This window comes from Ooceraea biroi, chromosome 1 (assembly GCF_003672135.1).
Source record: "Ooceraea biroi isolate clonal line C1 chromosome 1, Obir_v5.4, whole genome shotgun sequence".
Taxonomy (NCBI): Eukaryota; Metazoa; Arthropoda; class Insecta; order Hymenoptera; family Formicidae; genus Ooceraea; species Ooceraea biroi.
Window position 1 is genome coordinate 19,021,907 of NC_039506.1, and position 17,305 is coordinate 19,039,211.

General features: G+C 45.2%; 1 protein-coding gene across 1 annotated transcript in view; it reads right to left on the reverse strand.

Moving 5' to 3' along the window:
* Window positions 1-655: 655 nt before the first annotated feature.
* Window positions 656-17,305, reverse strand: part of LOC105278003 (myosin-VIIa) — a 47,231-nt gene continuing 30,581 nt past the window's right edge. Inside the window, exons 7-16 of the mRNA XM_011336775.3 lie at window positions 16,393-17,296; window positions 15,871-16,123; window positions 15,672-15,707; window positions 14,125-15,160; window positions 13,453-14,042; window positions 13,166-13,361; window positions 11,513-12,950; window positions 10,813-11,087; window positions 10,197-10,646; window positions 656-9,726 (exon numbers count right to left, since the gene is read on the reverse strand). Of these exons, the coding sequence (XP_011335077.2) occupies window positions 9,484-9,726; window positions 10,197-10,646; window positions 10,813-11,087; window positions 11,513-12,950; window positions 13,166-13,361; window positions 13,453-14,042; window positions 14,125-15,160; window positions 15,672-15,707; window positions 15,871-16,123; window positions 16,393-17,296 (5,421 nt within the window). The 3' untranslated portion in view covers window positions 656-9,483. The remainder of the gene's footprint in view (window positions 9,727-10,196; window positions 10,647-10,812; window positions 11,088-11,512; window positions 12,951-13,165; window positions 13,362-13,452; window positions 14,043-14,124; window positions 15,161-15,671; window positions 15,708-15,870; window positions 16,124-16,392; window positions 17,297-17,305) is intronic.

The window sequence follows — 17,305 nt, forward strand, 5'->3', positions numbered from 1 at the left end:
GACATGGACCCAGCGTTCTCGTGCGTTTTATATTGCCGAGCATTCATTCAGGAATTTGCGAAAGAGTGTTTTGTTGCGTCAGTCGTGTACGAGGTCGAAGGAGGCGACTCTTCCGTTACGTCTAATCGCATTTCGTTTACTGCGATCTGTGCTTTGTTCTCGTACTTAGAGTCACACGGTTCAAACCTTGCTACCGTGATATAAAAAAATCTATCAAATTGGCTCCGTTCAGATCGATGGGTGTATCACGGTAGCAGTTTGAATCGTTTCTCTGGTTTTCATAGCTGATACCGTTGCTGATACCCTTCCCTTGCCACTACACGCCCACACCGCAATTAAAACTCATGGTGCGGTGTCTCAGAAGAGGAATTCAAAGCAGAGCCGTTATCATCTGCAAGTGCTCATTCTCTTTAATCTGGACTTCCGTTTCCGCTTACAAAGCGCCTAAGATTCTTATTTTTCTTCCTTTCTCACTTCTTCATCCCCTAACAATAACAGCGCTCATCCTCCTTTAATCTCCGCCCTACACACTCCTCCCACACATGTTCCCACGTCTCATACTCCCTCTTCCACACTCTACATTTTCTTCTTTCCTCTTCCTCCTGATACCTTCTTCCTATCAGGTCGTTACTCAATCTGAATTTGGTCTCTCTCACTTCTCCTCTCTCTGTATCTGCTTTTTTTCTCCATAAATCCTTTCTCCTAACTGCCTCACCTAATCTTTTTACCTCCTTCATTTTCCACCTTCTTGCCTTCATAAACGCCTTTTTTTCCTCCCATTTTTTCAATACTATTTTCCCTCTTTTTGCTCTTCCCCTCATCTAATAATAACTCGGAGGACAGGAGTTACGTCTGTCTGGCGTGTTGTGATGCGGGCAGCGAGGGAAAGGGCTTCATTCTCATTCAGTTATAGAAAATTGGAAACGGAAAGTGCATTTATCACATAGTCCATTAGCCAATAGCTGTTACACGCACAGATTCGCCATAGACTCGTACCAATCTGCATCGCACTCATATCCGCCGAAGGAACCGTCGGAAATCGCAACACCCGCGTGCGCACGCATTCAACGACCGCATACGGGACACAGATCTTTATTTTTTACGCTAAATTTACCGGTTTTATTTTGCGTCGTATTATATTATATTATATTATTATATAATAGAGTGGTTCGACGAACTCGTTTCTAAGATTTTTGTTGTGCGGCATTCGTTGTCCACATGGTTTTTTCGACTTTTTATAACTTTTTTTATAGCCGATTTGTACTTTCTCAACGGAGGAACTACCGTCATCGCTCTCGGCGTTCGGGAACATTGTTTACTTCCGTTTGGTACAACCGACGCAGTTCTGACGATAGTTCCATTCCGCATTCGAGTTCTCCGAGTTCCGCGAGTTCTCGAGGTTTCTTTTCTTTTTGTAATGGCTAGTCAATCGTTTAACGCACAAAGAATCATTGTTACGCGGGTCATCGCTGTTTTCCTACGTCGCCTGGAATCACCTGCGTCTATATTCTACTTAGGGGAGGAGAGTGAGATAGAAAAAAAATTATATATTATATATTTGTTGGAGAAATTGAGCGTGCATGAGAAAAGGTGAGCAAAAGCGTTAAAAAGGAAGAGAGAGGGAAAGAGAGAGAGAGAGAAGAATCGAGACCAGACACAACACGTGAATTTGATGTTAACACGTTTGTTAACAGTCTGTAAGTTAATATACGTATAAATGGTCCATGAGTAAAAAGGAGATGATATAAGTTATGACGTAGGAGAGAAATGAGTTAAATAACTGAGAAAGCAAGAAGGCGAGAAACAGAGAAAACTAAATATTGTTGCAATATAGAGATTAAGCGAACAGAGTCTCGTGACTCTCGACGATAGTACCTTTTCCTCTATCTCTCTTTCTGGGATATATAATTTATAAGAAAAGAGAGAAAGAGAGAGAGAGAGAGAGAGAGATTTTAGAATATATAATTTATAAAAAAAGATACATATATGTATATGTTATATCGTGTAATGTATAATGCGTACATGAAGTTGTGACCTCTATTCTTCGGATCTGCGTTAATATACCTAAGCTTGATTTCGACCCGACGATCTCAGTATCATTGTTTTTCGGGAAGCGAGTCGGGGGACAGAGAGGAGGGAGTGTAAGAGTTATAAAATAAGATTAATAAAAAAAAATACAAAACAGGGACCAACGTCGCTGAGAAACCGAATGTCTATCTTGAATTTTATCCCCGGTCTGAGAAACGAGAAGAGCGCGCGTAACAGCAGCAACTCTAGTATTTAATATCGTCTTGTGCCTGTGCGCAACCGTGCAGCACCGGACAAAGTGCATTAGGCTAAAGGAAGAAGAAGGAAGCGAGGAAGTAAGCAAGAAGACAAGCCAAAGGAAGAAAAAGGAAACAAGTACAAAGGAAGAAACGGGAGGAAACGGCCCGCTAGAAAGTCGAAATGATATCGTATCTTGTTATATCGTATCCACTGTTTGATAATCGAACGCACTTGTAATTGTAATAACGTAATAACATATAAAACGTCAGGTCAGGTCACCAAGAGTATCGCCTACAAACGTAAATCTGCAAGTTGCATTTGATAGCTTCGCGGCACATGGACTGGAAATCTTTGCACGAGCGGTCGCCTACACGGTATTGATTTCGCCCGTATTTTTGAATCCATTATTATAATCTGAGAGGTTGAATCTATTATTGTGCGCGGGCGCATATAGCAAAAGCACACGTGCACGCGTACACGTGTACTCGTACGATATCGGGGAACGTTCGCACACCGGAAATGTAAAACGCTATGAAAATATCTACCATGAATCTGTGATCGGCACTTTTTATGTTTCTTGCAATTGTGCTTTTTTTGCAACGCGCAAACGTATTTTTATTTGTATTCATTTTCGGAAAACTCGCCATTCCCCAATTTTTGTAATTGCGACATTTTGCGATTTTTATTTTTTATTGTAAGACTTGAATTCTCTCCATCGATGTTCTCACAGTTGCTTCTTCGGTGCTTGCATAATTTTGCGTTTCTACATTCAATTATGATTAAGTTTATTATAATTAAAGGGAGGAAGAGATTGAGTTATTTGTGTCTGTATATTGCGTAACGCAGCTGAAGTACGCGAATGTATATTGCGATAATTGCATTTCTTCGTACATCTGCTCGCGCGGTTTGACGTCAAGCCGAGCGTGTAATTCCTTTTAATAATAAGCGGAAACAGAAGAGGAGAGGGGAGAAACAGAAAGTGCAAATGAGAGACACCGGAGTCCGTATCTCTCCGAGATAGCAGCCATTCGTAATGATCGAAAATTTGAGAACGCCGACAGCGATATCTGAACGAGAATCGGACAAAATACTGAAGAGACATCGGATGGAGGCTTCCGTGTGGTGACTGGAATAGCGTGCCGTAAGAGGCGACTTAATGGGATACCCAATGCCTGGGGGTATAGCTGGGCCACCCCGTGTGTGTCTCTGGGGGTTGCAAGTACAGGGACTAGAGGGAGGACCTTCATCAGACGTTGTGAAGACAATTCCTAAAAGGCAAGAGAATTTCCATTTTCTTCGTAGCTATTTGAGTTTTTCGTCTTCTGAATTCCACCGAGTTGCTGTTACACGCACAGATTCGCCCGCAGACGAAGCGACCGCCGGAATAGCGTTTACTCATCTTCGAAGATGCATCGGAGGGGATATGCGGCTACTATATCGCTGTTTACACGTGTACATACGTAATGTAAGAATTTCTTGCGTATACGTTCGATTTATCTCTGGCGTCACGGATTGCCGATCGATCTGTCGCGCTCTCGCTTTTACGGGCGCATCCAGAAGAAGATCATCATCGATCCAGAAAATGATCATCCAATCCTCCGATCGGGGCATCCGCGAGTGCGTTCCACTGTCTCGTAGATCGACGGACGATCCCGCGAGCGCGATGAACTCGCTTCTGTCGAAAAGAAGCGAAAGAAGAAGAAGAAGAAAAAGGGAAACGCGAGGAGCGAGCCGCGTGTACTAGCGCTTTTGGTGTTTTTTTCTAACGTAGCGAGCTAACGAGGCTAATTACCATAGAGATTAATACTCCCCCCCCCACACCCCCGGGAGACGCACGAGATATGTACCTGTGTTTCTTCCACGCGACTCTCGTTTGAAGCTACTCATCCTGCGCCGCGTACTCGAGGATTCATTTGATTCGCGAAGAGAGACAAAAAAAAACGTTCGTGTCAATGCGCACGCCGTCCTTCTCTCTGTGTATCCCCAAGGGATCTCAGCGAGCCTTAAAAAATCGCAAGTGCCAAAAGGAAGAAGAAGAAGAAATAAAAGAGAGGAACGTCAGCGAACGTGTCCTTCCATTGTGCGCGTATGGGACACTCGCGCACACGCAGAAGGAGACAGACAGACACGCACATGTGCAATGTGCGGTACAGTTTACCGGGAAACGGCGATTTTTATTGAATCCGACAGAAGCAACGGTGCGGCGCGATCTTTCATTGATGTATCAATTCTAATGTGACCGATACGTCGTATAATATACACACACATTGTACCTATAATCGTATATTATGTATAATATGTATATAAATTTCTTATCTGTGCATATAGGCGGACCTACGTAAAAGTGGACCGGCTTGTTTATCTCGCATGAAATATTATATGATATATGTGTAATATATAAATGTATTATATGTGTAACATATAAATATATTATACGATATATGTGTATGTGTAGGCGAGCTCGAGTAGGAATGTAGAGAGAGAGAGAGAAGGTGTAAGTAGACGGGGAACACCGGAAGAGACGAATGAACAAGATAAGCTCGATAAGCAACGACGAGATTGCGATAAAACGAGAAGAGCGCGACGAGAGAACATCGCGCTTAAAAATTGTAAAAAAAGGACGAGAAAAGAAAACAAAGAAAGAGAGAAGGACAAGGAGAGTGATGCGAAAAACGGAAATAAACAAATAAGATATTTATCCGCGTCCACCTTGACGACATCCAAGTAGATGATTACTTAATTATCGCCATAATTAATTATTGTCATCGATTACGATTTTTCTTACTCGTCGAATGTTGTAATTTTACTAGCGTTATTATTATAATTTTTTGTATTATTATTATTACTGTTGTTGTTATCATCATCATTATCATCATCGGGGCGATTATTTAACGCGAGAAAGAAGACGTATCCGTGCATGAAATGATTGCCTCTGCCTTTGCTGTCTCGATTTGGCTTCCTCGGTGCCGTGGCCGCGAAAAATTGTATAGGATTAGATAAAGCAGAGAGTTGCATATATGTACATACATAGATATATATATACACATATATATTGTAATAAAGAGAAACTAAAAAGAAGTATATAACTGGCACCCGAGTTAAACTGGCTCGTGTCGCACAAGCAACACATGAGCAATCGCCAAAAGGGAGCGAAAACACTGTTACTTGTCAGATTATTGTCTAAAGATTCACAAATAAAAGAAGAAAATTAGATAATCTTGTCTCCGTTCACTCCGCCTCTCCTCATCCGTCCTATATCCCACCCCCTCTTTCGCTCTTCTGTCCGCCTATTCTCTTAATTTGTGTTGATTAAGGGGATCCTGGAGTCGTCTGCGTTACCGCAAAGTTTGTGCACGTTAATCTTTTTATTGATTGAAATAAGAATGAAAAATCCTTGAAAAAACGCGTTGAACTGCAGACAAATTACATTGCTACAAAACGGTAAACTGATTCACGAGGAAGTACAGGGATGAAGAAAGCATCACTCGTGCTCTTGCAATATTAAAGCTTCGCTTTCCTTTTATTGTATCCTTATACAAGTGTTTGAGTATATAATCGTAACGTGTGGTACGTGTGTATATATATATATATATATATATAAATATATATATATTTATTTATATATATATATAAATATATATATATATTTATTTATATATATATAAATATATATATATATATTTATTTATATATATATATACGTATGTATATTTTCTATATAATCCTAAAATAGGCGCGAATCTCTCTTGCACTTGCAGAGCAATGCCATCACGCGCTGGTTCTTCACTCACTGTTGTGCGGCCTGAAACGTGCCTGAAACGCGATATGCGCGTTTGCGAGTCTCGTATCTATTTATATATATTATATATCATATATTTATATATACAGCGTCCATTTCGTTCATATATATATATATATATATTTTTTATAACGTTAACCAATAACTTATACTTCGCTTAAAAGTTACGTGTATGGCAGACGCCATCACTTAAGTAACGTGCATGCACGTGCATATCGCCCTTATAATTAATCACATTTGTTACATTCGCTCGCTCGTGCATACATACAGCCACACGCAACACATACACACACACAAACGCAAAAGATTTCAACGTATCTATTGTAGAAGAGACGTTGACAAAGTCGACGTCTCTTAGAACTTATTTCTCAGACAGCATGAGTGCCTTAAAGAACGTCCAGAAAGAGCCACAACAATCGAGACGTGTCGCAAAATTCAAATTTTTAAGCTTGTCTATGTTAAATGATCTAAAAAATAAAATCCTACGCTTATCGGTCGCTTTTTTTCTAAATATTTCTTAGGTCTTTTAAATTCCCTTGAATATTCTCTTCAACACACTCACGCGCGTGCACACACACACACACACACATTATGCTACTCTTGCATCGTCACTCTTGCATAATAACACGAAACGTAGTCTCACTCGATTAAACGGCTCTCGAAGACTAAAGACTCCCAAAGCGGATCACAGTCTATCTCTGCACACGTCGAGGTTCCGCCGAGAACCTTCAACTGTAAACGAGAACCAACGGAACAACCATGTTCACTCGCATTCTCGTCGCGATGAAACCCGTGCCTCCTCTCGCCTACGATACCTTTAATACTCCACTGAGATCAAGAGAACCGTTCTTACAAAACTCAACAGTTCCACAACATTTTTTTAAACTTTCGGCTACATGAATCTCCGCGTCTCAAGGTCGGTTCTGCTGATTGTAACTCACGTCAGAACCGAGCATTCGTCTCGTGAACCTTGCGCATTCTACAACACCGCGATAGAGACACATTTCCAATACTTCGCATATTTTCTCAACATTTTCAATATCTTTGATAAATAATGAATGAATCACGCGGTTATTCGCGCGAGGAACTTCGCATTATTTTATAACAGACGTGCAGTCAATATATCAATTGTCAAAGAACGATGTGAAACATCAAGTCGGAAGCGTCGTTCGTCCTTCTTCCTTAATCAGCTCTTACACGAAAAAAAAAAAAGAGAAAAAAGGAAAGCTTTGTATTCGTAATACAAAGACGGTACATGTTCGGAAAGTTTCATCGTGGCGAAAATCTCGTAGAAAATCGGTAAATCGGTTCGCGTGGGGGTCGCCGATTTCGCGTTACAAACCGGAGAAGAAATGCGTCCCAAGAAGAGATCACTGAACACCGGAAGTACGCGGAACTTATCGTTACTTCACGAAGAATTTTTATTGCGGGACGTTTTATGCACGTTCGCGTAATCGCGGGCAGATCCCGCAGATCGGAGAACCGGAGCATCAATTGGACGCAATTTCGCGGCGTGTATCGTAACACCTCTTGCTTAACGTCTCTAACTGCTCTTCTCTCACTCGTGTCTGTTTTTCTCTAATTTAGCGGTTAACTTTAGTACGAAGAAAGCGACGATATCGAGAGGATTGTCTGAAGAGAATGAAGAACGGATTAGTCGATTCGTTCATGCGCATCGCGCGCGCGAGTAGCTCCTACACGCGCGCTTTTCCGGTATCAATCTTAAGCTACATTTTAAGTGATTATCAATTGCTAGCGAAGCGAGTAACTCTCCGAGTATGGATTTCGATTTTGTGCGGTTTCCGCGCGAATGGTTATACATATATATACGTGTATATATATATAGCTATATGTTTTCGAGTTATTTCGCGACAACACACAGTACAATTGTATAGTTTTCGCAAAAGGATATCACACCGTTAAATACGTGTATATCATAGACGCTTGATAAATCGATTTAAGAAAACGATCGTCTGGCAGTTGTCGCGCGATTTCCGGTCGCCGAAAGTGACAGTGGCAGCCGAGAAGATTTCACTCGAACGCATTGTTCGGTCTCTCCAAACGCGAGGGTCTCCCGGCGGCAATTTTCTTGTCGCGGTACGCGAGTCACTTTTGCAAAGCAATCTACCCTCAGATCCCTCCATCGCAAATCCGTTATCCTCAGGATCGGTAGGTCACGCCACGAAGTTCCACGTGGCTGCCACTGCAAATCTCTCTTTTTCTTTATTCGCAAACGTGCGACTGTGCGTAGGAATTAGCATCGACGATCAGCGCGAATTAGTCGCGTTTCTTGGTCGCTTCGTAAAGGTAAATTTCCCTGTTAATGTTAAGTAATGTTAATCACTCTGCGGTCGATATTAATTGATATGCCGGTGGGACAGAACGCTGTCGGTCGGAACAAACGGAGTAAACGGATATTAAGTATCGCCGTAAGTAGCATAGTCCTCGTGTTGCTGCAAAAATTGTTATCAAAAAATGTAGCGACGGCGGCGGCGGCGGCGGCGGCGGCGGTCGCTCGTAAAAGAGGCAACAATGATAACGGTCACAATTGAAATAGAAAAGTCCTCGGTAACTCTTCTCCTGCGCTCGATAACTCTTCTAATGGCAGTTAATTATCACTCAACTCGCGCCGGCGGCTAAGATTCTAGTCTTTAACGTGTCTCCTCGCGAGACCTAGGATCTACGATAAATAGTGGAAGAAATAAGTGTTCCTAGGCTCTAGTGCGATGCCTCGCGCAACGGTGCGTCGTCGCTTTGCTAGGCCCGGCCGAGAGAAGCAATCTCCGATTACTTCCTTCCCGTTGCCACCCCGTCCCTGCCTGATTCCGCGGTTCTCCCGAGGGACACGTGAATCCAGAAGACGTTCGGACGTTCAGGGGATGTCTAAAAGACGTTCAAGAGATCAGAGGAGAAGGGAGAGGGGAATATTAACGTCCTCTCGGACGTCAACATCGCCTGATATGCGAGGACTTGATCGAGAATCAGGCAGTTACGTTTGGCATTGCGTGCGCGATGTGAAAGAAACGCTCCAGCCGTTTACTTCCGGTCGCCACAGGCTGAAACTTCTAAACGTCAGTCTACGTGCTTTCTCGGTCTCGGAGTATCGTTAAAAGAGCAAAAGGAGCGCTCTGCGGCAACGGAACGATACGATATGGAGATTAGAGTTACTGTGTACAGTATATGTATGTGTGTGTATATATATATATGTATATTATATATATATATATTTATATATTAGCTGCGTATTTGTTTGATAAAATAGACAGAACCGCTTATGTGGCGCTGTGTGCGTATCTCAGATTTATGGCACTTTATATTATGGAACGTGCGGCGCTCGACGACGACGAGAAATTCGATATTTAGGTACCAGGTTGAAGGAGAACCTTTGACCTTCGCGGAGGAGTCGCCTAGGCGTTCTAACTGGCCTGTGACTGTATCACCGGGGCGCCTCTGTGTAGCACCGAAGCGGGTCGGGTCTTCCGGCCGCCGGCTGCGGACGTCGGCACGCTCGCGGGCGGTTGCTGGTGCTGTTGCTGTTGTTGCTGTTGCTGCTGCTGCGCGGCTAACTGCTGGGTCATCGCTGAGTCCCGCCTCGGTATCTCCGGCGGCGACTGGAGCACCTCCATGTACTCGCGGATCAGATTCGCTATCTGATGAGCCTGGAAAGTAAATGACAGATCAGAATTAAACGGAATTAAATATCAAGAATCCTTTGCCGTGTTTAATTTAATTAGTATTAATTTCACTTGTACTTTCTTTTTCTGATTTTACTTTATTATTAACTACTGCTATTTTTAATTTCATATTTAAGTTCACTTCTAATACTACACTGATAATAATAATAAATAATAAGAATAAATACTCCAGTATTAAAGATAATAAAGATTAATTTCAATTCAATCCTAATGCAAATTAAAAATTAGTTGGAATAAAATCAAGCTAAATTATAATAGAATTTAAATCGAATTGAAATTTAAATTAGATTATTCGATTATTACTATAAATTAGCATGAAATCGAGTCTATTGATTTGAGCTTGGATCTTTGCGATTGACTAATTGCGCCAGCTATGCTTACAAAATCACCAGTATCAGATTCAACTTCATGGTACGATGTGCGAATAGTCTTACCTGTGACGTTGTGAGGATGACTTTGCTCTGCTTCTTATCCGTGCCGGTGATGATCATCAGGCAGTTAACGGCGGGGGTGTAACTGAGGATACCGTTATACTCATAGGTACAGAGCGCGTTTCTCGAACGATGTTCCAGGAGGTGGAGACCTTTCTGATCTACGGCCAGCCAGAGCACGCGCGGCCAGTTGGATGTGAACGACTGCATCACGTCAAAGATTGTCGCGCGATGCAACGGCCACGATTGAATCAGGTTCAGGAAGGCCTTCTTGGCCTCGGGTGGTGTCATGCCGCGCAGGGATTGATGATGTTGGCGCACGCCCTCTACGCAAAGACACGGCACCAGTCGTGACGGCAGGCAGTGGCTTGATATCATTCGATAATCCTGCTCCGATATAGTGTCCTCGCAGTCGACCAGCTCCAGTTGCGATTGCAGAGCCGACAGCATCATCTGCAAATAATAAATAGTTAGTTAGATGACACGATGTAAACGGACGGGATGATGATGTTTGATCGTGTTTTAGAATTTTTTTAAAGGGACTGATGGAACAAAAGTGATTACATGAAATAATAGGAAAATAATTGTAAAGAATTATATTATTGCGATGATAACTCACAGCTTCCTTCTCGGTGATGGGGAATCTATCGGCGCGCAAATCGTGCAGCACTTGATGATACAACAACTCCTTCTCCACAGGATCATCCAGATTCATGTATTGGTCCAGGAACAAATGTTTCTTAAATAGGAAGAAGTGGTGCGCGTGTTTCCTCTGCGCTTGCTGACTCTGCTGTGATGTCCTGTAACGTTCCCACTTGGACATAACGTCAGCTATTTTCTCCTCAGGGATCAGCGATCGCTCGGTCGGTCCCAGCACCTCGTAGATCGCGTAGCCTATATAACAAACAAATTAATTCAATTCAGTAAGTTTATCACGAGAGTTAATTATATTGAGATAAATGAGTTTTCTATTTGCTGGAATAAATGTTTTTTAAATAGAAAAGCGCATGCAAATTATATAAGATTATTATATAACGTTTTGCTACTTCAAAATACAATATCGAAATTTTTCAAGTAATGAAACTATTTAAGATATTTTACTAATCCATACAAATTAGTAATTAGTAACTCAAATTATTAAATAATAAAATCAAAACTCATGATACCAAACAAAAATGGAAGAGTAACTTGATCATCTTGATCTTATTAGTGTAATCTAAACTACATCTCATCAGTCAAAGATATTTTAGTAACTCAAGAAAAACAGAGACAAAACGATATAAAGAGATGATACGGAGATACACAAGCAGGAGACGCACCCATGGCTGTTTCCTCGAGTCCGATCTTAGTCTTAATGATCTCCATGACATCTCTGGCCGTAGCAGATGGATGGAACTCGACCGCGTGGTACTGGCCGTCCATAAAGTGGAACCTCGCGTAGATCGGTCGGCGATTGATGGTGCACATGATCTCCTCGCGGCTCGGCGGCCACTGTCGCCTCCGGGTGCCCTGAGTCTTGTAAAGGCACTTCTCGGCGAATCTCGCGTATTTGCCCTCTTCGGTGACGTAGTCACTGGCGCATCGCTTCAGATGGGCGATCAAGTACTTGCGTATGGTCTTCTGGGGCGGCAGGATCACGGAACACGCAAGCGACAGCAACGCCCAGTGCCGCAGGTTCACGCGGCTGTTGGGATCCGGATGGTCAGTCGTCTGCTTGATTAGCTGCAAGTACAGCTCGCCCAGAAGGTTCTCCTTCCGTATACAGCGTTCCATTACTGTCTGAATGAGGTTCACGTGCTCGTCCTCGACTCGGCTCACCGTGTCGCCGTTCTGCCCGAGTCCAGCGTACGTCAAGATCAACTGGAAGATGCCCAGGGCCATCTGCTCGTCGGGATCGGGTAGTTTCGACAAGCTCTGAGGTATCTGCTGCCGGCTGAACGCCCAGTAGGCATACGGGAAACCTTTGTAGGTCTCGCCGTGGTCGCCGTGTTCCTGCCTGAGCTTCTCTATCCGGTGCTTAGACAGCCTCCTGAGCGTGTTTCGCAGGAAACCGCCACCGGAATCCTGCGGTTTCCTGAGAAGCTCCGAGTCGACCAGCGTGCGCCGACAGTTGACCAAGTTGTGGTACAACCGGATGCGATCCTCGTTGGTGATGCACTTGAGTTTCTTCGTTGGCACCTCGTTCTCCGTGATCCAACCCGCTAGCGCCGGGCAGTAGCTGACGATCAGACTACCTATCTCGTTCTTCTGCGTCGTCTCGAACACGAAGCACTTGTGCGAGCTGTCGGGATTGTGTCGCAGCAGCGAGAGCGTGATGAACGAGTCGCTCGGGTCCAGCATAATGCTCTCGACGTCCTGATAGCGGTACTCGGACAGGACGAATTTGTCATCCGGTTTGATCAGCATCAGACCGTCGCAATTGATGCCGAGAATCAGTTGATTGCCGTACGACCAGTATCCTCGATACGTGACGTCGAACATCGTCGTGCCGTAGAGAGGATATTGCATCACGCAGGACAGATACAGAACTTTGGCCGCCAGCTCTTTGCGCCCGGCGCCGTATTGTCGGTGTGCCTGCGCGATGATTGGCACCCAGACGTCGTCGCCACGGGCCCGACTGATTCTGTACGGCAGGAAACTATCCACCTCGCTGTAATAATCCAGCCTGTCGTTATCCTTGGGATCACCGAGGGACACCTGCGCTTGCAGACCCGCCAGTTGTAGCGCTACTTTTTCAGACACCGGAAAGTCGTCGCACTGAAAGTGACATGAGCAGCAATGAAAACAGACATTATAATTGAACATTTCAGAAATATTATGTAATAAAATATATCTATAACAAACTATTTTAAAAGTAACAAATTATCTTTCTCTATATATTACATAACAAAGTATCTTAAAATAAAATATGTATTATAATAAAAAAAAACATATAATAACGTAAAATACATTTCTTTGAAACGCATTTCTACCTTTACGACATTATAGACCGCCTGCGCGTACAGCATGTTGACTTCTACAGGGTCCTGCGAGATTTCCCTCGGGTTACGGAACAGCCTACGCTTGAAAACAAAGCGATTGTCGCCGCTGCCCAGAGTGGTATTGTTTCCGCGTCGCAACGTCGAAAACGTTGATTGCGTTGTGTTCAATTTGCATTGCATCTGCTTCCTGCAATCACGGAAGCGTCATTGTATGATAAACCGCTCGCTTCCTGATCACGCAAACGAGATCGATACGTGCTGCGTTCGATGAAACTTACATCTCCCATGCGGCAATGACATCATACAGATAGTCGTGAGCCCGCACGTGCTCTTCTCCGTCCAGTCTGCTCTGATAAATGGCCCAACCCTCGAGCGAGCGAAGACCCAGCTTTTCTCCGAGCTTGGTAACGGCGTCGGCGGCAGTATCGGTCGGGTGCACGTCGATCGCCTTGGTCCTCCCGTCCAGGAAGAAGAATCGGCAGACTATAGTGCCGAGTCGCCGCATGGCGGCGATCTCCACCGTCGACGGCGAATATCGTCTGCATGATACTTTGGTGTTCTTGCAATTGTCCACGCACCACTGCACGAACTGTCGCAGTTTGCCCTCCAGCGCGAGGTTCTTCTTCAGGAAGGAGACGAAATACTTGTAAAGCAGTTTGCTTGGCTGGAAGGCTACGATCGCCAGGCACAACAGCAGCCACACGCGTTCCACCCATTCGGTATTGGGATTGTTGGTCGCCTGGCGAATGCACTGCACAAAGATCTCGTCTCGTAGCTCCTCCCGCTCGATCCCGTGAGCGATGATGCTCTGAATTGTAATTATTTCCTGGTCCAGCTTCATCTCGCCGCGCATGTACTTGCATAGATCCTAGCGAATAAATTATTCATAATTATACGTATAATTTTTAATTAGTAATATTAAAATATATATACACATGTATAAAACTCACTCTAAATACGGAGCACGCGACATTCACGTTATCGGGATCGTACATGTGGATGTGCGAGTTCGGGATACTGGAGCCCTTGTAATAGGTAACCATCTCGTACTTGGGGATGTACTCGATGCTCTTGCCGCGCGACTTTCTCGTCAACGTGGCCATTATCGTGCCCTCCGGCGATCGCTCGTGGCTGTTGAAGTAGTTCTGTGCAAACTCTACTATATCGTGATAAGTCGCTTCGCTGTCCTGTTCCTTCTTGTCCTCCAGTTCCTGCAGTTTTCGCTCCACGCGGCACTTGCGCCGCTGCTCGCGCTCGACCGGCAGCTGCTGCGTCGTCTGCGCTGGCTGCACTTGCGCCTGATCGTGACCGTTTTGCTGTGCCTGCGATGTCGGCTGGTGATGATGGTGATGCGGATGATTCGAGCTCCTGGATTCCGGTCGGGAGGGCGGGCTGACGGCGCTCTCCTTGGTCATCTTGTTGACCGGTACGGGTGGCGGGGAGCCGCAAGTCTCGCCGTTCACCATCTGACCTGGGCTGCTACCATTATGAACGATCGGACTACCCGGATCGTTCTCTTCACGCGGCAGCACGGACTCGTAGATCGGCTCGCCGTTGTCGCTCGACGAGTCGCCATTCATCGCCAACGGCGGTGCGGGGGGTGGTGGCGGCGGAGGCGGCTCCGTGGGTTCTGGTAGACTCGGTTGACCGAGCTTGCTGCTGCTCAGGCTGTTTGTGCAAGGCATCCGTTGCTGCTGCGGAGATGTCATCTCTTGTCCGTTGACTGGAGAGGTAACCTTCGACTCGGCCTTGGCGAGCTCCATCTCCTGCTGGATGACGGTCTCCAGCTCCACGTCCAGGTCCTCCACCAACTCGTCCATCCGTTCGCCAATCTCGTCGATAATCTGATTGCTCTTGGTCGATTGCACGTCCGACAGGAACGAGAACAGATTGTCGAGGTCGACCGATTGCAGATCCGTCGCGGCCATCTTCGAGTTCATCTGCTCGGCCATCTGCGACAGTGCGGCAATCTCCTCCTGTGCTTTCCTGTAAAATTAAAAGGGAATTGCTGGCATCACTGCTGTTATCGATCAATGCCTCGCTTTCCAGAAGTGCAAGTGCTGAATGTTACAAACAAAGTGAATCTAGTGTAACGCGGATTAACGGCGGTGTTTAGTTACGACTGAGGCATTGATTGCAATGACAGCGTAGAACAAAGAAAACTATTTTGATATTAAAATAAACATATATAATAAAGTGTAAAAAAATAAATAACGTGATGTGTAAACGTTGCAGTAATAATACACCTCCTTGAATAAAGTCCCGAATTTTACGCTGCCATCGCACCTCTCCAATTACAAGTACGATGTAACGTTTAATATCGCAATCGGTGGTGCTGTAACGTGTAATCATGCCCGTGTATATCAAACTAGAAAGCGATAACACCCGCAAACGAAGTAGAAGTTACACACGCGACGATACTCAGAGCATGCAACGAGTGCGTGCCGTCATACGTATATATACGTCACACGTCGAGCTTCCGCCGAATTGAACTTACCCGGATTCCATCCCGGCAATACCGTTGTACTGCGCGCTACAAAAGGGACACAAACGGTAACCATTAACGCACACAATCGATCGCACGCATAATTAATCGCGCGCCGTCTCACGCGGACAACCACTATCGTCGTCTAAGCGTTGTCTAAATGGAAACGCTCGAAAGGATCAAACGATCGCCACGGGCGTGCGTCTCTTACCTCTGGCTCTCCTCCAACGCCTTCTGGTCCTCCATCAGCCTTCGCTCCTCCTCTAATCGCTCCCGCTTTCTCATCTCTTCGTCCACTCGTCTCATCTCGCGCAACGCCGCGGCCACCTCCCTCGCGAAGACACCCCGTAGGTGACTCTGGATCACTATAGCCGCCCTGCGCTTCCTGATGAACATTATTCGTAGCTTCCAGCCGCGATACGCGTGCTGCACCTTCAACGCCGCCTCCCTTATGCGCTTGTACTCTGTTGCAATGGAGAAACAATAAAAGTTTAAGATATACAAATTCCACAAATAAACTGTTCTGCATTTTTTAAAACTTTAATAAACTTTAGAATACATATAGCAATTTTTTCAAAATAGTAAATAAGTTTCAAAGAGCAGGTTGATATTAAATTGATGCGATTCATATATATTTGTCAATTTTATTTGACAAATACGACAAATTAATGCATTTGATATAAGAAGTCACACATATATAATTGCAGGAAAGAGTAGAGACGCATATACGTACCTCGTCGTTTGACGTATCCTCGCCAGATCTTCTGAATCACGATGGCATTGCTCGTCACCACCTTGTTCCTGGAGTCCTCCAAGGGCTCGTGTACGTAGCTCCTCAGGAACACCTTCGTCCGACCGATCTGCCATTCGGAGTCCGGTACTCCCTGACTGCTGATCAGACGCTTGGCTGCTTCCTTCTCGTTGCTCGAGAGCGAGAATCGGCTCCTGTCGAGGCAACGATACCTCGCGACGAAGTCGTGGAACGACATGTGTATCGGGAAGCCCTCCTTCCGTATACGAATGATGTCCAGCATACCGAGGTACTTGAGCTGATCCAGCACGAGCTTCTCATCATAGTGATTGGCCATCTTCTCCATGTTCGGCTTGATGCAGCGTGCGTACCACGGCGTGGTCCCTTGCAACACGTCTACTAGTGCCTGCAACTGATGGCGGAACGAGTCGCACAGGGTCGGCTTGCCCTTGGACGTTCCCCGCGACATCGTCGTGGTCGCGCTGCCGGTCGCCCGCGCGACCGTGCATCCCAGAAGATCCTGGTAGACACTGATCTCCTGCACGAACTCGTTCGTACTCCTGGACATGAAGTCGAAGAACACATCCTGCTGCACGTCGCGATTCTTGTCGACGAAACCCTCGACCGTGTACGTCACGCAACCGGCGTAGTGCTTCACCCCGAATTCCTTCTCCCACTTGCGCCGATCATCCCCCTTTACGTAGCAGGAATGGCTTTCGAACTCGGCGTGCAGGTTTGTTAAGTAGGCCAGGTCCGAGCCCTTTGGCATGTGGCACTGCTCGGTCAGTAGCTTGAGTACGCACCGCGGCGGCTTCTCGATTAGTTCCAGGCACATGGTGTTGTCGGTGAATGTGATGTGCGAGTAGTGGATCTCCTCTTGGCGGTACTGAATAAT